A 22,865-nucleotide genomic window follows, 5' to 3' on the forward strand; every position below is an offset into this window, starting at 1 on the left:
TGGTCGTTTTGGGAGGAACTACAACCTATTTTCCCCTTGAATTTGTCTGTCATTGTTATTATGATATTGTTATCACCAAAAATAGGATGCAACTTTTCAATGTGGAGTTGGGAGAGTTATTGAAGATTTGTGTGCGTGTGTGTGGGAGAGTTGAGTATTTTGATGACGTCATTACCTCTATATCCATTTGTGGTCGCGGCTGATATCCCTTTCGTAGAAACGTGCGCAAATTCTAACCTTCAAAAAAAAGTCTCTTTAAAAAAAAAATTGTCTGATGTTGATGAAACAGCTACCACTATCTTTGTTCGTCTGGTTATATTCATGACAACCATCATAATATTTTATGCATATAAGTGTGACATTATCACTTTGTTTGATGTGGATCTGGTACCCACGTGGTTTCCATTCAGATGCTGTTGTGGCTCATTGGCTAGGACCACGGACTGTTCAACACGAGGTTCGTCGTTCAAGTCCCCTGGCGGCAGTGGTTGTGCATGCCCCTATAGGCAAGGCCCTTCATCCTCATTGCCCAGTTCTTCGAAGGTTTCAGCAGTCGGTTCCATGGTTTATTGCTTGCTAGTATACATTGCTTTCATAGCGGGCATGTGAAATAATGCAATTCAATTCAGTTCAACTCAGCTCAACTCAAATCAGCTCAACTCCACTCCACTCAACTCAACTCAACTCAACTCAATTCAGTTCAATTCAATTCAACTCAGTTCAACTCAACTCAAAGTTAAACTCAATTCTACCTAACTCAATTTAATTTAATTCAGTTCAATTCAATTCAGTTCAATTCAATGCAGTTCAATTCGATTCAATTCAATTCAGTTCAGTTCAATGCAGTTCAATTCAATTCAATTCAATTCAATGCAGTTCAATTCAATTCGATTCTTCTCTGCCTAACAACATGCAGTAGAAAAATGATCATGCTATTGAGTACACTCACCGTCTCCCGTCATTCTCATCATTCCATCATTCCATTCTATCCAAATACCATCTTTATCTACTGGCCTCCAATTTCGTTTAAGCTCCATCCTCTCTTTGAACCCCCTCCCCCCCCCCCCCAAAAAAAAAAAAAGGAGGATTTTTTTTGTATTCTTTTTTCCCTTTTGCCAGTTTGCAGTGTATTCTAATTGAACTGCAAATGCGACCAGTCGCCATAATTTCTGCCTAGTGTGTCAGAGAGGAATAACTCATAGTTAATATGTACAATGTATGAAAGGGGTCGTCCCACGAGACCGACACCTACGAGCCACACCGCCCATGAGTTCGACACTAGGCAAATAAGGCCAGTGAGTCCGACACTAGGCAAAAGAGACCCATGAGTCCGACACTAGGCAAAAATGACCCATGAGTCCGACACTAGGCAAACAAGGCCCACGAGTTCGACACTAGGCAAAACAGGCCCACGAGACCGACATTACTGTACATTACGGGGCTCAATGTGTCGGTCTCGTGGGCCCTTTTTTGCTTAGTGTCGGACTCATGGGCCTTATTTACCTAGTGTCGAGCTCATACGCTGTTTGACTTGTGGGCCATATGACTCGTGGGCTGTATGACTCGTGGGTGTCGAACTTGTGACGTGCACCCGTATTTTTAGATTTTATGTGTATGTTGTGCCTGTGTGTGTGTGTGTGTGTGTGTGTGTGTGTGTGTGTGTGTGTGTGTGTGTGTGTGTGTATGTGTTTATAAGAGGAGTTGGGTGGGGAGGAACTGTCATCGGACATCTTCATCACTACGTCCTATACCATCTGTGACGAGTCTCATATCCTATCATTCATGGTGTAACACGGACTGCTCCTTATGAAGAAGTATTGTATATTTTGAAGAAATGAAAAGGTCGCCGGAAATGGATGTGTTATCCTACGCGGAATTCTCGTCCACGTTCACTTTTTTTTTTCTTTCACGACCAAGCGTAAGGTCACTCTGGCAATCTTCAGTTTATAGTCATAACCTACGAAGCGCTGTCGTCCAACACCCTTCAACTTTCACGATGGTGACCTAGTTGTTGGGACAAAGCTGGCGTCCTGATTTGTGCTTTGTGCTACTAGCCTTTCTCGCCAGCCTTTTCCAAAGTATATCGACGAACTGTCTTATTTTATTTTCTCTTTTGTTTTTAAGCTCAGTATATACAGGAACATCTAGCTTCTGTCTCTTGTTTTGGTTCCAAATTATTTATAAATGAAGCGTGTTATAAACAAGCAAGAGAGTAAAAATCCACAAGGTTTATTTTTGCAATACGACATGAAGATGGCAACGCAAATGAAGGAATATATCCTTCTAAGAGGATTATTTCATTGTCTTTTCAGTTACATTTAGGCAACAGGTGTGTGGCAGAAGACTATACCTTGCTAGGGGGGGTAAACGGTGAAATCTATTTTTACTGCTAAGAGAATAGCGTGTATACCAACGTTTGTTGATGTGGTAATCGCGGTCAGTTCGTGAAGCCAGGGTCAAGTCAGGTCAGGTCACCGTTTCAAACAGAACCCCCCCCCCCTCTCTCTCTCCCTCTCTCTCTCTTGGTCTATCTATCTCCCACACACATACAAACTGTACATAGCACTACTAACCACCACTATTATTGTTATTATTGTTATTATGATATGGCCGAGCTATCCACACTCCTGAGCGCACTTTTAACGGCGTATTTTGAATGCATCAAAAACTGTGTACTACTGAAATGCCCGTAACAAGACAGTTTACGTTGGTGTGCCAGAAAGAAAATGACTGCGCTCAGTGCAATCTGTACTTTCGGTATAAAAACTAATGTAGATCTGTGTTATATTCATTGTGTTTTCATCATTAGACACAATTTGCCAACCCTCAAAACGAGGAGTCCCCACACTGCAAAAAGTCCGGTGTTAAATAGTGAACACTGAGCTGGTGTTAAATTTTTGGTGCTCATTTATGGTGTTAAATTAACACCTCCGGGTGTCATTTCCAATTTTTAAACTGTTTTTTGAAGAGTTTCTTAGTAACTGCACTTCTTGTTGATTTTTAATTTAAACAAGACGATCAAGAATTTTACATTAAAATACTAGATTTTTGAAAAAATGTGAAAATAAATTTACACCAAAGTAACACCAGCTGGTGTGGTCTCTTATTGAAGCTGGACGGGTGTTAAACCATTGATATCAACACCAGCAAATATCAAATCAACACCATGTGGTGTCATTTTTGAATTAACACCAGTACAGTGTCAAAATAACACCAGCTACAGTGTCAAATTAACACCACGACGTGTCAGGTGAACACTTTTCAACACCATCACAGTGCATTTTTAACACCTGTGGGTGTGGTCCTCTATTGAAGTTTGATCGGTGTTAGATTTAACACCCGTGGTGTTAAATCTAACACCGATGTTTTTACAGTGCACAAAAAACAACAACAAACAAACAAATAAACAAACAAACAAACAAACAAACAAACAAACAAACAAACAGACTAACAAACAAACAGTGATCGGCACTCCAGCTCGTGGATGCGCGGTGTGAAGAAACGTACTTAGCAAAATGGCGCCGTATATTCAAAGTGTCCAAACTCTTGTCTAACAGTTGGAGTGAAAACCGTTGTCGCAGAATACCGTGACTTTCTCTGTTCAACTCCGATTTTTTTTTTCAGACACTGAACAAGCATCAATGTTTGAAATATCAAAGTCTTTTTGTTTTCGCTCAACATGGGCATTCTATTGTCTTGATGTGAAGAGTTACGAATAACGAAAATTAATTGGGAGAGAAAGTGGCTGAATTTTTATAAGAATAGCATCGAAATATCCACTAACCATTGTTGATCACGTGTCCAGCCGAAATTAAGAATACATGTATTGGGAAAGAGAAGGCAATCAATATTAATCGTCTGACGTCCCAACACGCTGTAACACGCTATTTCCAAGTTGACTTTAATTTATAAAGATAGAATAGACTAAGACGAACAGAATGGGAGAAATTACTTCAAGTCGGACTTTGAATTTACCAAAATTTTTCCTTTTTTTACCGAAGTTTTGTTTTTGTTTCCTTATGTTTGTTTGCTTGTTTGTTTTATTATTATTATTTTTTTTTTTGGGGGGGGGGGAAGGGGGTCACAACCATAATTTAATTATAGAGTATATTCGTTTGCGGGATGGGCGGGTCATCAAGTCATAACTCTCCAACTAGTTTGTGATAAAAATGGTTGGATGATGTGTATGGGAATGTTTTTGCGTGGAAGTGACTAGGTTTCGCAGTGTGGTGGAATTAGTAATTTCTTTTTTTTTTAAAGCACACATTCCTTCGACTTATTACTGACAATAATGTAACGGTCAATATTGATTCACTTGCTTTCTTTAAGAGGCAAATAAAATGTGCGCTCTCTTTATGCTAAATAGGTGAAAATATGTTGAATTTTGTTTGTATTTTCTTTCTGTAGTCTTCTCATCCAGCTATGGCGACACCCAAACTTAAAAAACGCATAACTTTTGATCGGATTGTGCGATTGTCCTCAAACTTCACCGACGTATTCTCCTAATATTGCTGCATTCACTAAATTTATATGGATGTTTGGATTTCATTTTCCTTAAAAGAAGGCACGATTTAAAAGGAATCAAATTACTTACAGTCAAGTGTTTCCAAACTATTCCATTTCTGGTCTCTTGAGAGTGGATTATATGCTAAACAGATTTAATAAGAGAGAGGCCATGTGTCACGAAAAGATCAGCGCCCTCTCTTGTCCTGTGTTTGCCAGTCACTTGCTATTCAATTGCTAACTGTCTTGGAGGAGTCTGCGCCTTTGAATGTTTCTATAACAGATATATGGCGCCATACAAATGCTGTGGATCATCGTCATCATCACTACGGCTCTTATTGATTGTCTGCTGAGTGACCAATGTTGGTTATAGAGGTACAGGTGTAGTCACCCCAGACTTGGTAGGGGATTGAGTGAATTCAGAAATATTAGTCGAGCACATCAATGAAGTTCTAGAAAATTTGCACAAGCGATTCGAAAATTGTGAAGCTTTAACCTTAAATCAAAGCCAAAACATAGTTCTGGTACGCCTGCAAAATTGTCAAATTTCGCTCCAAAATGTACAGGTATGCCTAACAAAATGTGTGGAATAACGCTGTAATAACAATGTATTCGTTGGGTAATGACGAAAATGTGAAATATTAACCAAAACTGTCAGCATCTCAGTTAGGTTTCTTGGTAGACTCTTTCGATATATTGCAAGCAAATATGAAATGGTGTAAGACGGGTTCTCTGACCCTTACCCTTATGTTTTCACTTTAAGGTTATAATGAAATCACTAACAAAACGCAATGCCATTATGATTCCACGAAATTTTCATTTTGAATAAAAAGAAAAAAAAAACTTACTGATGAATTAAAGGGGAATATGACTACATTCTCCTTACAATCGCATAAATCTTCAAATTCGACGAGGGGATGATTTGATTACTGTACAAATCTCCCGTTCATCCCATCTACATACGTATCCTCAGTAAATTTCCTTTTTTTTTGAATGACATCAATGGCATTACATTTATACAGTTTTATCCTTCACATAAAGTTATGGTAGCCTGCAAATATTACTCTAATTCGGGAGTGGTCGTAGCTACTAAATTATTGGCCTAAAACACACTTTCAGGGATTGAAGCACTGAAAAATGATTATGTTCTTGACCGACATCACTTATATCTCGTCCTGTTTGGTTTATTTAATCTTAACTCTGTTCGTTGTAATGAACTTGAACCATGCAGGAATAATATACCCTGCTTTAAGTTGAAGTGTTGGAGCCAGGCCGAGTAAGGCATCATCCCACCTTCCTGATTTAAACCTCTCATGCTCCCTTCCCCTACCCCCATCATTTTACCTTGAAGGGTAAACCAATGAAATAGAAAAGGGAAAGAGAGGGCATTTTGAACTCGTTTGACCTGTTCCGTGTTTCTATTTTACTCGGAGCGTATCCTACAGTTATTCTGCGACAGTGTTATATCTAAACACAATGAATTGGTCAAGCATAGCAAATTGATAATTTCCACTATATTCCCCATTTTGTTCTCATGCGTCGCAATAAATCATTGAGAACGCATTAGATGCAAACCAATCTACTTTTCCGACCGCCACCGCAATTCGGAGAGGAAATACATTATATAAACAAAAGCATGTGTTCTTTATAGGAAAATATTGCCCTTGTAAATATATATATAGCCCTGAAAGTTGGCGGTAAAGGCAACAGTGCTGAGGTTGTATGTTAGGCATTAGATGATAATTTGGGGAAAAAAAAGAAGGAAAACAGATCAAGGTCGGATTCATTTCCACAATAGATGAAAGGTTTCCGCTGGCCAGATCCGTATTCATTGACCACATGGTGGGGTAGGGGTGAGGGTGAAGGGGGGGGGGGGGGGAGGGGAGGGTGGCGTAGGGAAACTTCGCGCCAAACGCGTCGTCGCAGACCTCTTCGCTGTACCGAGGAGACACCGTTGGGCTAGGGCAGATTGTGGAATGCACACATACACCCACACACACATCCACATATTTACACATTATTATGATAAACCAACAGAACTATTATATTAGTTTTTATCAAAATATCGAACAGAAAGCTGAGAGAGTCTAGGAATTTTGACGTCTCGTACGTGTTCACAAAAAAAAGAAAAAAATATCGGTGATGTTGGTAACAAAACACAACCGATACCAGGTGTCGTCATGTCGCAAGTCATCCACCAGCTCACACACTATTGTCACCTACGTATCTAAAATGGATGCAAATTTATAAGGACCTCGCGTTAAAACGTTCTGAATTTGTTGCAATAAGGCCCTGAAGGCTATAACAGAAGAAAAACGAAACGACAAAATACATGTTATGCCACTTAATTTAATGCAGAAACCGATCAGGAAAGTTGCAAAGGTATATGAATGAAGATCTCTTCTCCATTGAGTTGTCTCGATATTCCCACCGATGATATTCTCCAGTTCATTTACATTTAATTCCTCATCGGCGACATGAGAGAGATCTTGACACGGCGCATGCGTACGGGAAGCGAACATTTTGAAAAAAAAAATACCCTGTACATAGACAGCAAATTATCAATTTTGTTTTTTCAAATCAAACTGAATTAGGAAAACAGAGTGAGTTGACTCCATATCTGTTGTAGTACCTCCCTTGTATGTGAATGTTTGCTTAATCCCAATAATGGGACTGCGACATGTCCCACTGTCAACCAAATGACAACGTCAGTTGTTTTCTTCAGAGAAATATTTTGGCCAACGTCTTACTCAGCATATGGCCTGTGTTGAGATGCTAATGCATATTAGATTTTCTATAATACGCAACTTCAAAGATCTGAAACTTGGGGAGGGTGGGGGTGGGCTGTCGCTGTTTTGATGGATCTGGGCTTGCTCTTTCGATTGACGTAATATTTTGAAAAGGCAGGAAATCGTTTCTTTAGTCATTTTTTTTTCACAACGTCAAAAGGTCTTATTAATCTGTGCCGAACGAACGTTAAAGAAAATACAATATTAGAAAGATTAAAACGATATCAATCGAAAACAGCTGATAATACCCTGAAGGGGACCAATATGTATTTATATATAGAAATCTTTTATAATCTATATATATATATATATATATATATATATATAATATATTCAAAGAATCAGTTGCGTGATATCACCACCGCAGGCGAAATCGGTATACAGAGATCTACGTTAAATATGCTGACACAACTATTTATTTAAGCCTGAAACAAGGTACAAGGGAAAACCAGGCCACCTCCTATAGGAAAACATTATGCAGTGTGATAAGGGCGTGTAATCTTAAGATTGTATTCTAAAGATGACGCGCTGATACGAAGGCTTATGTGTGGGTCAAATGATAATAAGCGTATGGTAATGGAGAAAGGACTGAAAAACAATAACCTCACATCAAGAAAACAAAATTGATATGCAGTGCAAGTAAACTAAGATACGGATGGATTGCCCTGCTCAGGTTCGCCGAGGTGGTGGCGCTGTTCCGTCTGGGAGTTCTCTACAACAGAAAGAGCATTTCAAATATAGACAAACTTATTTACATTTACATTTACATTTACATTTGTCTTGTTAGATATAATACTACAAATCTGATTTTTTTTTAGTAGTCATTGCTAGTATTTCAAAGGATAGGATTAAAAGAGAGAAGGGTTTTTTTTTTTTTTTTCATCTGAGCCTTAAAGGTCCTGTGTACCGTTTGGAGCAGTAATTTTAAAAATGGCCAAGATATCACTTTTAATGCATATTTTGAAGGTCAGTTGTATCACAAAACATCCTATACCATATAAAATTGTTGCAATAAAGCTGAACATGTAAGGAGATATCACTATTTTTCTTATTTAACCACAACTGTAGACGGTTTAGTCCTGAAACATCTTTGTTATAACTATTGTTCACATTTTGTATATTTAACAATACTTAACATCGATTATACTGGTTCAATTTTTTACATTGGTTGTTTCTATCCCTAACTCACATTTTAGAACTATTTTGAAGCACCAATGCTGGGTCTTTATTTCATTTTCAAATGGTAAATTATGCCTTTAATTGTGTTATCAATATAATGCCCCAGCCAGTCAAATAGACATCCCGGATCTGATCCGGAGTGATCCGGGGAGAGATCCGTGTTGACGCCTTGGACACCCTTGGACATCCGTGTATGTCCGTGTATATCCGCGGACATCCGGGAGGCCAACACGGCAACTTTTGGAGGTCAAAAACATCCGGCGTCATCCGGGGATTGCCGTGTTGGCAGAGCAATCCGGGGTGGTCCGTGTGACTGCCGTGTGACTGCCGTGTTGATCCGTGTAGATGCCGTGTTTGTCCGTGTAGACGCCGCGCTCTTCCGGCCTTATCCGTGTAGCTGCCGTGTTGATACCGTGTGTACAGTCATACCAACGCTCGTCGACGCTCCATCGAGATTGAAACTATCCCGGATCTCCCCGGATCTCCCCGGATCACTGTGTAGATCCTTGAGCATCCGTGTTTATATGTGACTGGGGCATATGATTTTTTGGTGATATTGCTTTCTTCTCCGGCAAGATCAAAGATTAACCTAGGTACAAAATCAATAATGACAAGATGAACAATATGATAATGTCTGCAGCATGGATTCCCCAGACATGAATTCCGAGTTAATTCTGTATCCGTATTCACTCCATGGTAGTTATAACATCAGTATAGTTATTTTCATTCCATACGACTAAGTAGGTCACTTCGCTGTATACCTCGGAATTGAATATCAATTGTTATGACTTACACCCGTTGGTATCTTCCGGTAACTCTCCAACGCCATCCACCCACCCAAGCCCCCCTCCCCCTTACCCCGTGAATGAAGGGCTACTGAAAACATGAATTAAGTGTTTAGATAATAATGTCTATTCATGATAACAAACGTAATGACATCCGGGGGAGGGGACATTTCATCAAAATGTTTTGGAAGTGAATTTCACTGACAAAAGAATCTGCTCTCAGCCAATCAGATGAAAGGATTTCAGCAGCTCAAAACGTTTTTTCAACAAGTTTCATGAAACGCTTTCCAAGGGCTTTTCCTCCATAATATACCAAGCTCAACAGAGAGTATACAGTAGTCCTCGCATCTCAGTGACGTGGTACATAAAGAGGTTGCCGCGGAATTGTAGAATTCAGGAAACGCTCGCTATTTTGATACAAAAATCCAGATTTGATGGCAAGAACAGCGGCTTGAGTAGAGGGCTTTTCATGCTTGTGGAAGTAGAACAATATTTTCGGCAAAAGATATCAATGAAAAATTGCGCCGCAATATATGCGCGCGGAGTGCTATTTTCATCAGTATTGATGAGATCAGATAAACGCCGTGAGTGGAATTTGCATTCTGTAATCATTCTTTCCTGTTTTTGAACGAAAATGATTTTAAAAAAATGATGTACGCCCACACGCACAATTATTGTTAGTTTGGGTAATCTTTTTTTTTTATTACACGACACGCGAAATCCCGATTTACCGGTGCTGTGTGGAAAAGGTCTGAAAGCAAAGACTAGTCGTGGCGTGCCTGGCTCTTCGCCCGTCCTTGACCTGTCCTCCGGCCATCGCTCGGACCCTCGAGCAAGGCTTGACCGCTTGCACTATTCAAATATGTAACGTGCGATGGTCATCTCAGGTGGTTGACCGTTCGGTGCCCAGTGACCTTAGCCTATCTTCAAGCTGTCATCATTACTTCTTATCGATGATTGCATACCATTATGACAATAATACATGTTTGCAGTATAGGCCTACATAATCATTCCGTGTTGTTCATTACAGATCCTTGTGTGGTCCGAGAATCTGGCCTGTTGGCTTGGAATTTGTTCCTGTCATCAATTTCTCTTCTTGAGTTAATGTTTGATTTAATTGATTAGGCCTAAATAACGAAACTTGTTTAAATGAGTCACTCCGGTGTGTGTATACTCGCAAAGTGATCACATCATAATGAATGACATTATACCTTTTGATAAGAAATGAAGCAAACACAACAAAAAACTTGTAAAAGAAATAGGCCTATATTATCACTTAGATTGTTCTGCTTCAAAGCATTGTATATCTCGCCATTCTCACCAATTTTAGTCTCTAAAAATATATCATTATGTTTTGTGATTTCGTTTTTAACGCGATGTACAAGCCTATGTCTGTATTAATTTCATGTTTTTTTTGGTTTTTTTTTTAAGCTAGCCAGCGTAATATAATGACCCATCAAGTCAGCTTTATTTGTGGCTTTTGAATGATCTGATTTGTTATTTTGGTATTAAATGAGTGGACGAGAAATCCAGAGAAAGCGAGCGATTTGTGTGTATTTTGCTACTCCTATTCTTCGTTGCTTTTCCGTGACAGCAAAATTGTTATCTTTCTTTGTATGGCTGTGATGCAGTATTAATGCTACTCATTATGGAGACACTCTGTACACTGGAATCTATTAAGTGTTGTTTGACTCTAGTTGGTTTTCTTTTTCCTCTGGGTCTGATAATTAGGCCTGTAACAAAATGTGATCTTATGGCTGTATACGCAATAATATTATCAGGTAGTGTTAGACAGAGCGAAAAAATGGCGCTACACCTGAAAAGAGACTGATGACTAAAGCCACACTTACTTTTCTGCCGAGATTGACGAACGCTATAAAGCCAAAAGAAACAACAACTACAACACTCTTTTCGTCGCAAGAGAGGGAATTCGTTCAAATTGCAGCGGTCTCTGCCATAGTAGCAGATGGCTTCACTGGACTTCCGTTTCGTATTGTCCCAGCCACATTTTTTAATGCTTCTCTCGAATGGACTTGTCGGGCTGATTTGAAGAATGGATCATGGATTACATAGTGTACCTACTCACTTCACTCGTAAATGTCGTTAATGTCCATCCCATTTCGCTGTCTTTCCTCATAATGGCATGCCAAAGATGGCAGCTGAAAACAGGGAAAAGCCTCGCTATAGTTTTATGCGTGGAAACACAAAAGAGCAGCGGTCCAGAAACAAGTCCTAGCTGTGTTGTTCATCCAGTAGTCGAGAATAATTATATCACATCCCTTTCGATTTGATTTTGTACTGTGTTTCTCTCCAGCGCCCCACCCTCCTCCCATGCCCCATCCATCAAGGTACATTGTCTTTCTCCCGCCCCCCCCCCCTCCGCCCCCTCTCCCTAAGGATGTTCTTCTTCGTTCTTTTCCTTCTCGCCTTTTTTAGAGGGGTGATGCTTCTCGTGCAAATGCCTTCTTTTTGAAGATCGCGGTGATGCTGGAAATTCCCAGGGTTGTGGGTGTCATGGCGTTGACGAACGAGTTAACAAATCATCCCTGTTGTCGTCATCATACACTTTGGAGCCGTTAAAAGAGTCCAAATGGAGAGTGAAAGCTGGGCCATTGGATCCCCATTCCGCTCCGTTCGGTTTCATTACATTGATGACATAACATACATACCGAGGGTGGGCCAAGGCAGAGTCACTTTCATTTTCGCGCACTTGGCTTCACCTCAACTAAGGAGGTACTGCCAGGCGAGATGTACCTCCTTGTCGTCTCCAAGCACGGAAGAAGACCGTATAGCCTACACGCACCCCCTCTCGGTTTGGCATTCCAACATAGTGAAAGCAAAAGTTTGTCCCGGCCCGCGTTAACGCCGTGTTTACTCACTAGAATAAACCCAATTTATGGCACCTATGTGGAATTTGTTAGGGGATATCTTCACGCTCCCCAGTGATTTACTTCTTCTCTGCTCCTTCTTTATATTCCTCTATTTCATAATCATGCCTCGACTTACATGGAACATGTGCTGTACTTACACGCGCGAGCACACACGCACACACGCACACACGCACACACACAAACACACAAACACGCAAACGCAAATTATGCAATAATGCGTTCATCTCACATTCCCATCATGGGTTTTGAATGATACAGTACTCAGAAAATAACCCAACAACGACATAAGCCTATTTCTTGTATCGATATATATGTATATATATAATATGCACCCCTGTCCGTTTACACTTATGACATTATTAAATTTTGTACGATTATTGTAACGCAGCAATAACGCGATGCGAATTATTTTAGATGAATATTCGTATCGATTTCATTTCCAATTTTAAAAAAGAAAACAGTGGAAAAAGAGGACGGGAAAAGGCGAGTACGCTGTAGCCTTATTGAAAATGTATATTGTGATTATAGAATAACCAATATGACTATTTCGTAAAATGTGCGTAAAAGTTTTAGAACTTTCTTATCTTAGGTCCGAATTTGCTGAAGCGTGTACCATTCTATCTTTCTGTTCGTTGAGTGACATTGCTCTTGCTGGGTCTATCTTGAGATTTGTTCTCCATGCATGTTGGGGCGCATCTGAACTCAGATGCGAGGTAAATTGACTATACGGGAGGCATTTTGTGATGGTGGTGTCAAAACGCAAAGTTTCTCCGATTACTGTTGGCAGCGATAACGGCAATTTTACTAAATTTGTCGCAGTGTTGATAAACCGTTCGCGTGGGGGTTCCAAGAATAGAATCTTATTATATCAACCGTCCGTCGCTTCTCACCCGTCAACGTACGTGTGGAATGTTGTTTGGATGACGCGCATGTTTACGTATGATCTATATACTGTTCAGATGTCAGATGAATTACCAAATCGTCCCTTCGTCGAGTTTGCTTATTAGAAAGTGTCTCCTCACCACCTGCATCTCAGTTCCGCTAAAGAAAATATCTGCAGTTAATAGAAAATTAATCACGATTGAAGTAATTGATTTTTCATTGCAGTGTTGCTGTCCTCATGTAGCCGTTGCTAATACAGCGTACTGCAATCTGTTTTTTGTTTCGGCTCCCTCCCTCTCCCCTTCAATTCAATTGTATTTACCTGATGAATAGCTTATTTGTCACTGTATTCATTGAAAAAAAAAATTGAGTATCACCAAGGAAAGTTGAGATTGGTCAGAACTTGTCACTGATGAGCACGATGTAGCACGCGCGGTGCGATATGAATATAGGTCCTACTATTTTTTTTTTTCAGTTGTAAGATGTCATTGTCAAAATAAAGTTCTGTGGCATGCATGTTTAGAGTAATCTCTGTGTGTGTGATTTGGTATGAGGCTTGCCTAGGGGTCAAGTCGTAGTGCCCGCATTTGGCGCTCAGTTCAACGTCTTCTCCGTCTTTTTTTTTTGTATAGTGCATTCCTTCTTGGTGAACTTGAACGTTCTGCGCAGAAACGGCACGCAGCGCCGTACACGCTCATCAAGTGCAAACACCTGCTCGCTATAGGAACTTACTCCCTGCCCTACCCCAATCTGAATCAGTGCGTATGTTGTCCGTGCGAAGTTCGCGCTTTGCCTCAATCCGAATGATTAGTCTACGTCGAAGCTAAAGATTACTCCAAACTTCTCAGATTTTAGATAAAATTATGAAACAAAAATGAAGGCCTTAGGGGCGTGAAAACTATGCAGTTCTTTGTATCTGGTCTTTGTGCGACATTCCTCCCAGCGAAACAAGAAAGACACCAAAGTTTCTAAGTGATGCATAAGTATGGACAATGATTTGCCACGTAAAGAAGCTGTTATATTATTACTATGCTATGGAGACATTTATTAATAACATGCATTCGAATGTCAAGCAGAAGTGACAGTGAACCGCCGTCAATTTATTGTGCTATGAACCAGCATGATCACAATTAGGGTTTTGATGTCAGTTAAATGAGTCACGTCGCTGATAAGGTTCACAGCACGCTGGGACAAAAACGTCTCGTGTGGGTCTGCCGGAATAGACTAAATCTCCCAGCATCCCTTGCGTTCATCGGCAATCCGAACCAACTTGACAATGAATAACGTCAATAATGCAGGTCGGAGGTTACTTCCTGACACTCTACTAGGTCACGATTGGTCAACAGTACTCCGCGAGGGGCACACACATCAAATATTTAACCTCGTTTGGCGCTAAATAAGAGATAGAGGGTGAAGGAGAGCGGAGAAGAGAGGGAGGGAGGGAGGGAGAGAATAGAGGAGAGAGAGTTACCAAGATCTTTGTGTATAGCTCGATTACTCCCAATCCACACAAGTGAATGATCAATAAATGTGACCTTCGTTCATGAATTTCGCTCATGCAGAGATTCAAAAGTGATAACAGTAATGCTTACGTTTGAGTATATTGCTTAAGGTTATCAGAATGTTGTAATGACTGTGATTATCATTATTATCTTTTCAAAACATTTAAAAACCTGTCACTATCGTTCAATGAACTTTCTAGACGTGCAACATTTTCATTTACTCACCTCCCCCCACCCCCCCCCCCCCCCCCCACCTAATCTTTCTTTATCTTCTCCACATTTTTTTTTTCTTGCAGAGAGTCATCAAAATGACTGGGTACAGAAGTCTAGAAACCAACGAAGAGGTCGAGTACAGGTTTCAGTTCTCCGAGAAAGGTCGCGAGGCTACCGTAGTCTCGGGTCCAGGCGGAGCTGAGTGTAAAGGAAGCAAGCGACGATTAAGACCAAAGCACAGGAGGACGGCTAACAGGTGGGTTCGATGTCTCCTATAGATATATATATATATACTATAATGCAGGTGGACATACATATAGATGTGTGAAGAGTTTCATTGCAAAACGTAGTAAGCGCCATTTTTAACATTTGAAGTAAGTCCACCATGAGATAAAGCAAAGTGAAGTATTTTCATGCAGTTTTACCTCACTATGTCTTCTTACATAACACGGAATATTCTTCAAGTTACTATCGTGAATATCCCATATTTTCTCTTTTTATTGCCTTTGAGCAGCTTTGCTCGAAGATATCTCAAATTCAGCACAAATGGAGTTGACTCATTTTGCGGTCAAACTCTCTATACATAGAGTCGTCTTATTTCCCGACCGTTTAGTCTTGCCGCTTTTCCCGAAGAGATATCACATGAATGAATAGATGAATAGATCTATCCATACTATTACGCATATGTAAATTTATATAAACATGTGTTGATTTATAAATACATACTATGTAGTCATCTAGCGGTTCATGAATATCAAAAATATAGATACAGAATATAGCTTATGTCTTATTTTGTAAAATAATACAGTGAATTCATGCAAATTGATAATATAAAAATACATGTATAACCAACCGAAATGTCCTTCATAGTAGAAGATGTGGTGTCGTGGAAGACTTTTTGATGGAATTAACGAATTTACAGATTCTCTGATGGACAGAAAAAGATTTTTCCATTCCTCTTTTATTCTGTATTACCGAATACTTTAAATTGGATTTGAAATGTGTCACTAGAAGATTTAAGATTTCTGTTTGGTAGATGCATATAAAATAATGGAATCTGTGACCTGCTCACATCAACTTTTTGACGTTTGCCGCTTGCCCTTTTTTTTTAGGTGCTTCAACTGTGGCCAGTCAGGCCACCATGCCAAAGACTGCCCGGAGCCGCCCTTGCCGAAACGCTGCTACGCCTGCAAGGCTGACGACCACCTCTGGGCCGACTGCCCCAACAAAAGCACTCAGGGAAACGGGAACGGGAGCGGGAATGGGAATGGGAACGGGAACGGGAACGGGAACGGGAGCGGGAGCGGCAATGCAAGTGGTGCCGGCTCGGCTGCGGACGGCTCGAAGGAGGGCGTCGAGGCAGCGACAACGAGCAACGGCCGGGCCAGTAGCGGCGGCGACGGCGCGACTGGAGAAGGAGGAGGCGGTGATGGCAAAACCTAGTAGTGGAAGAACGTAGCATGTCTAGTTAGGCAGGAGAAGCAGATATTATACCTCGGTCAGCTTTTTACACACACTCCTCCACTCTCTCGCCGACCTTTTGGATTATTTTTAGATAGTTCTTTTTTATTCTTCTATCTTGATCTTATCCTGTTCGCCGAAGAATCATATACTCAGTAGTGTGCGTAGGATTTTTAGAGAAAAAACAATGGAAAGTAATCACTCATGAGCACAGATATTTTTGTATGACTACTGTTTTTATTTTAATTGATTATGAGAAGTTTATTTCTTGAGGATGAGATAGAAATGATACTTGTCCGGAGATGTGAAATTCCTCGAAATCGATAAAATATTCTTTCATACTTTTCAGAAACGCTGATTTTTGTAGATAGTCATGGTACTTTTTTATACATGTGAAGGATCAATGAGAGATTTTACACAAAAAAATTTACACAAATTGTAGATCTAAGAGTCATACTTTTTCATCAAGCATACGTTGATTATTGGTTGATTACAGGAAAAAAAAAAGAGGAAAACATATACTTAGGTTATGTTGCCAGCTTTAATTCTAATAACTTTTTTTACGTTACGAAGGATCCCACAGCAGAAAAAAAATAAAACCAACAATCTCTGCTCAAGGACGGCGAGGGCGCCCTGATTCTTTCCCGCTGTCTCCTTGGTGACGGGTCGAATACGTATACTGTAATACTTCAGCACACTTTCTCCGCCAATTATGTCTGAGGGGAAAAGATTCCCAACTTGTCTGAACGCCTGGTAAAGAAGTGACGAAGCGACACCGAGGTATAACTTATGTAGATCGTAGCAAAGAAACAGTGTATCAACCTACCACGTTGTAGTTTTTTCTCAGGGCTGTAATGATATTATGTAAGTCATTGTAAATATTATGATGATGTCTCGTGGACCTATTTTTTTTTTTTTTTGGTCTTTTTTTTAATTGTTTTTTATTTCGCATGGACACTTCGTTCTAGGCTGGCTGCTTGTTAAAAAAAAAGATGTGGAAGAAGATGAAGATCTGATGGTATTTCGACGTCACTCAGGTGTTTTCTTATCTTACTATCAAAGTTTTCAACGTGCAGATCAAACGCTGGTGCTATAAAGAGTACTGTAATGCCTTTTATAAAGTGGCCTTACTTATTACATGTATTATGAACATGATATCCAGACAGGCGGTATTTCGCTTCACGATGTGGTATGGTGTTGACTATTATGTATGTATTTTTATTCGCATCCAGTGGTAGTTTTGTGTGTTTTCATAATCCGTGACAGGACAGCATCGAATCTCGCGATGTGATTGGTTAGTACACAGTGATTGTATTTTCGTCAGGTTGGCGTGACCACGTGATTGTTCTGGATATGTCTATGGAGGGATGGTCACCGCATTTCTTTCTTTTGTATATTTAACTCTCTCTCTCTCTCTCTCTCTCTCTCTGTCTCTTTAGATCTATAAGTTTGTCAACGGTCTTAACACAATGATATATATTGAATACGGGTTCCGTTACCGCACTGTTACCATGGCAACATGGCTACCCTGCGAGAGGGAGGGAGAGAGAGAGGGAGAGAGATGAGAAACGCACAATGGCGATTTTTTATTTTCGTCTTCCTTTGCGCGCCTTCGGACACTGTATTGACACCTAACCAAATTTCTTTGCGTTGAAGCAAATGGTGTAATGTTATTCCATAATCGGGCTTGTAGCGTTTACGCTGTTACAGAGAAAAAAAAAAGAAGAAGAAGAAAACAAAAATACGTCACACCGCTATTATTCAGACATCCGTTCGACTTCAGAGACAAAAGAGAAGGTGTGTGTATTGTTTTCTCGATGATTCCCTAATCGCGTTAAAAGAGTATGAAGTGCCACTTGTATACCATGTGAAAAAAAAAATGTAAGCTTTGAAGTGGTAAACGTAGTGGATGCACTCAAGAATACTTTTGACTTTGTGTGATAGGTCAAGAGGACCCTTTCAGCCACACATAACCAGCTCGTGTTATTGATGGGAGAACCAGGAAAAGTGCAACTGATAGAAAATCACGAGCTCTGAAGCACGCAGCATGAGGGATCTTCTCAGTGTAAATGAATTTTCAATCTTTTACGCGTTTTATTGCCGTTTTACATTGAGGGTGATGATCTATGCAGGTATCTTGTATTAAACTTTTTTCTTTTTTTTTAATGTATGAAAAATCACTTCTGTTTTGCGTATTTGTATCAATTCAGAGAAACGATACGAACTATGTATCGGTAACTTTCACTTAAAGCTGCAGGCAGGTTAAAACATGAGGGTACCTTAAAATCGATTGAATATCACTTTTTTTTTCATTTCGTTTCGAAAACAATTGGCCTGCAGTAAGGGTTTGTTCTGGAAATCTGTATGATTTAAGAGTGATATCATCTTACTTTTTTATATGGACGCGTATTCTTATGTCCCACGTACGGAAGAGGTTGAATGCCTGTGTCGAATCAATGGTTCTGATGTGAAGTGCAAGAATATCGTTTACCTCCACAGAAAGGTTTGCTATTTGTTTTTTTTTTCTAAACCAATCCTCTAATACCCGGTGCACCTAGAGTAAGTTCAATGTATACCGATGACTGCATGCACCTCCCGAAATTTTGTGGCACTAACTCACCGATCTCTATACGTATCTGCTTAACCTTTGTTGTTGTTGTTGTTGGTTTGTTTTTTAAATCTCAATGTGGACAAATTTCTCGGGAAATGAACGGATGAAGTCTCTTTCCGTATCTCCCGGCGTGGTGTGTCATTTCAAAATTACCCCGTAATGTTGTGTCACCTCTATTGAGGCCACCGCACACTATACGACTTTCGGTCGCACGACTGACCGACTTTGGATCTGAAATAAACAAGCGTGTTTATTTTGAGGCTATTCTGATTTATTTCGGATCCAAAGTCGGTCAGTCGTGCGACTGAAAGTTGTATAGTGGTGCGGTGGCCTTTAAATTATCCCTTCTGGCCATCTTCCAAGCTGTGAACCGCTAATCTACCTCAAGATCCGTCATATCGACAATATTTGTTTCAGTTGTATGAGATGATATGGCGGTGACGTTATTACCTTGTACGATGTCCTATACTACCCTGTGGTATTGTTGTACATTTTTTTTGACAATAAGTTTGACTTTTGTATCATCGCTTCGAAGTTTTTTTTTTTTTTTGGGGGGGGGGGCGTGGGGGGAATTTTTCAAGTTATGTGACACTTGCCCCTATACTCTGTTTTGTCATTTAAACTGTGTGGAGAAAGAAGACCTTAGAAGCTACCATGCAGTGTGCAGTTTTGGTTCTGTATTTGTCGCTTATCAATGCGGTCCGCCCTGCCATATTCTTCCTGTACGGAAGAAAAAGAACACGATATACCTCAGTAATGACGAACAGGAGTAACAAACGTACGTAACACGCTCAGCATAATGCATTGCATGTAAAAGCATAAAAACAATGTTGTCGCGCGTAATCGCCTCTTTTGAGCTTCGCCGTATTGGGACTTTTGAGCAGCACAAGGCGGTATGTCCTGGTTTGTCAGAAATCGTATAGGCATATACCGATATAGGCGTGTCCGAGGTTTGATGTACGATTTCATTTGATGTCAGTTGATGTTGATGTTCACGAACAGCTAGTCTGCATTCCAACCGTTAATGGGGTTTACAAGTTTAGCTTGTCTACATTTTATCTTTTATTGAGGCATCTCGATAAGCGGTTGTACCAGCTGGTATTCAAAACACACCCTAATGGCACACAGCCAACGTATAGTGGTTATAAATGTCTTTGCACCAGTGTATCATTCCAGAATATACATGTATTTTGATGCAAAGGCGAGTAACGATTTTCATACCTCCGTCCCGAAGGTGCTACAAGTATTGTGTTTTCCAATTTTCCACCCCTCCGCCTTCCATACACCCCTGGTCTAGTTGACACGATTTCAGAACAATCCTTTGATAGATATGATCCAGGTTTGCTATATAGGGTGTGAATGTGCTGATGGATTTATGGGAAAATCGCTCAAGATTAAAGGTATTGGCCACAAAATAGTCATTTTCTAGCCATGAATTCAGCAGTGCATGTCCCATGCATGGTATCAAGATTCGGTTGGAATTATGGAAATGATTCGACGGTCACTAGCTGATTAATGTATGACGTGACGGTCGAAATGTACTCTGTCGAAAAGTCCTTTGGCGGCCATAACTTATGCAAGGAATGTCCCATTGTAATTTTGTTCTGTGAGAAGGCTATAGTATAGAAATGAATGAAGAGTTCACACAAAATAACAATGGTGACGTGTCAAAGGTCAAAGCAAAGGTCACTGAAATTTAGCCATAAGATTTTATTTTTTTTTCAGGTGTAACTCCATTAACTTTGACACGGATATGATATCGTAACTAACATTAACTGATCAAGAAATATTTCCTGTGAGCAAAGAGGGCGCACGGTCAATCCTCAAGTTCAAAGGTCAAGTTCAATGAACTTCGTGGGATGTCACTGGAGAGATATACATCATGTACTTATACAGCAGCATATCATAGAGACTGCGTGTATCAGCGGAGGCAGCCCAGTCGGATGTATGCTGCAGTAGAGATTATCTGTTCTGCAAAGTCATTCCATTTGAATAGTGCCAATTAATCCTTATTAGAGAATGCCAAAAGAGAGCAATGAAATAATTATGTTTATCTTATTTCAGCTGCTCGTTTCATTTGTGTGTTTTTTCCGCGCATGCCAGCTGTAGTAAGAAGACCTCGTTGACTTCTTTTTTTTTTTTTAGATGTATATTCACAAGTTGTGAAATTATCAGCGATGCTGCCCATTACTAAATGCTGTGAACTGCATGTGATATTCATCCCTGTAACGTAAATTATTGAGTATTGTTTGATGGCTTCGAATTCATTCTGTGTTCAAATAATTCAGTGGAAAAAAGAGAAGACAAATTACAGTAGGATCTTTCGGTTAGTTGAATTCGAATTGCTGCGTCATAAAACTTCTTTATTAACTGCCATTACATTGGAACTTGCTGCATTTTTTTTAACGGAATTGGTGCATTTTGACTATACTCCTACATTTCGAGGACGGGACTTGATATGAGTGGAATTAGCTTTAAGTATAACAATTTTGAAGCTATCAAATTAGCGCAACTTGCAACTCCTAGGCTATTTCCTGAAATATGTTAAATGTCTTTTATTAGCCAGCGACACCAACGTTAATTTCCGCTCAGCACAAGTATTCATACCATAATATTCTCCACTTAATGTGTAAACTATTCGAGTGGTGGTACGCTGGTGTGTCAGCAATATCTTTACTGTTATGTGCATATGGCGCGAAACATTGTTATGGAGCTGTTCAGGTGCTATAGTGTCATCTGCTCCGACAAAAGCTGGTGGTGTTCGTAGTTTTTCATTAAATGGTTTTGGCGTGTATGTCGGGTCAGTGGTGTTCAATTCGTACCAATTTTAATCTGCCGAGTCGCAGTTTTGTGAGATATGTAGCGTGTAGACTTCCCCTTTATAGTCACAATCTTATTTGTTTCCATTGCAAAGTCGCTGCCATGCTCACGGTATAACGCACTGCACATAAACGAGTGATAAAGCTGTCATCTGGTTTTGTATAGATCGTTGTACACCTGTGTCATTTCTCCGTGCCATTCATTGAAATCTCAGGTTCCGTCTGATTTCAGTATGTGTATATAGAATGTAGTAAAGAAGAAAAAAATACCCATTTTTTATTACTTGAGTCTCGAGGTTCTTTCAGTTTCTTTTTTTTTTTTGTTCCTTTTTGTAGAAAAACTATGGTATACTTCAGTAAATGGGGAAGAAACCAGCAGTATTTTGTACTATGTAAGTATTTGTTATTGTAGGAGTAGAGTTAGTCGAAGAGAGGACAATGGATATATCTCAGGGATGCCCTTCTATGAACATTCGTCCTTTTGTAGCTTACGCCAATGTCACGTGACCCTCCTTGATGAAATATACCTCGCCTGTGGCTATGTGTGTTTTGACAAATGACCTAAATATCTATGCTCAGACATCTCTTTTTTTTTTGTTCAACTGCCGCGATGTGTGAAAACACACGTTTAAGAGAAAATTTTAAAACCCAACAACTCTTTGTTGTTTTATTTTTAGAAAGAAAAACAAAACAAAACGATGCTGTCTGCATAACCGTTTGCTAAATTCGTATGCTGCTTTTGGGAGATTTGATGAACTTTGTCGAATGATTTACTTAAACGCATGAAAGAATTACAATAAACTGTGCAACCTAATAATGTCAATATTATCTATGATACGTATGATCTTAGTCTGCAGAATGTTATATTTCCTCATTTCGTTGGCCCTGTTTTCATTTCCCGTGATGCTGGAGTTATAAGTATTATTCCAATGAAGACGATCTCTCCTTGTTATGCAGTGATACCCATGTTTATGGGGTTTTTCATTTTTTTTCCCCGATGTACCCGCTAGTCCTGGTTTCGTAACAAATTTGGAATGACTGTAGCTATGTCATTCACGTTAATTCCCTTAAAAGTATTAGAAACTTTCCGAAATATAATATGACACGCCATCACCTTTCAACATCGATCTTTGTGTCTTTGTTTGTTGTTATTTGTGGGGTTTTTTTCAGTGCGCACATCTGCGATTATAGTTTGACTCCGGGTAAATTCAAAAAGCACGCTGGGTCGCT

General features: G+C 39.8%; 1 protein-coding gene across 1 annotated transcript in view; it reads left to right on the plus strand.

The window, feature by feature from the left end:
• The window catches only part of LOC139711163 (uncharacterized), a gene marked incomplete at its 5' end in the record, with an annotated part of 30,811 nt that extends 14,624 nt beyond the window's left edge, over positions 1 to 16,187 (plus strand). The window contains 2 exons of the mRNA XM_071623079.1: positions 14,828 to 15,000; positions 15,857 to 16,187. Of these exons, the coding sequence (XP_071479180.1) occupies positions 14,828 to 15,000; positions 15,857 to 16,187 (504 nt within the window). The remainder of the gene's footprint in view (positions 1 to 14,827; positions 15,001 to 15,856) is intronic.
• Between the last annotated feature and the right edge of the window lie 6,678 nt (positions 16,188 to 22,865).

Source organism: Diadema antillarum, unplaced genomic scaffold (assembly GCF_040938485.1).
Source record: "Diadema antillarum isolate AM-2024a unplaced genomic scaffold, OU_Dant_1.0 seq00001621_RagTag, whole genome shotgun sequence".
NCBI lineage: Eukaryota > Metazoa > Echinodermata > Echinoidea > Diadematoida > Diadematidae > Diadema > Diadema antillarum.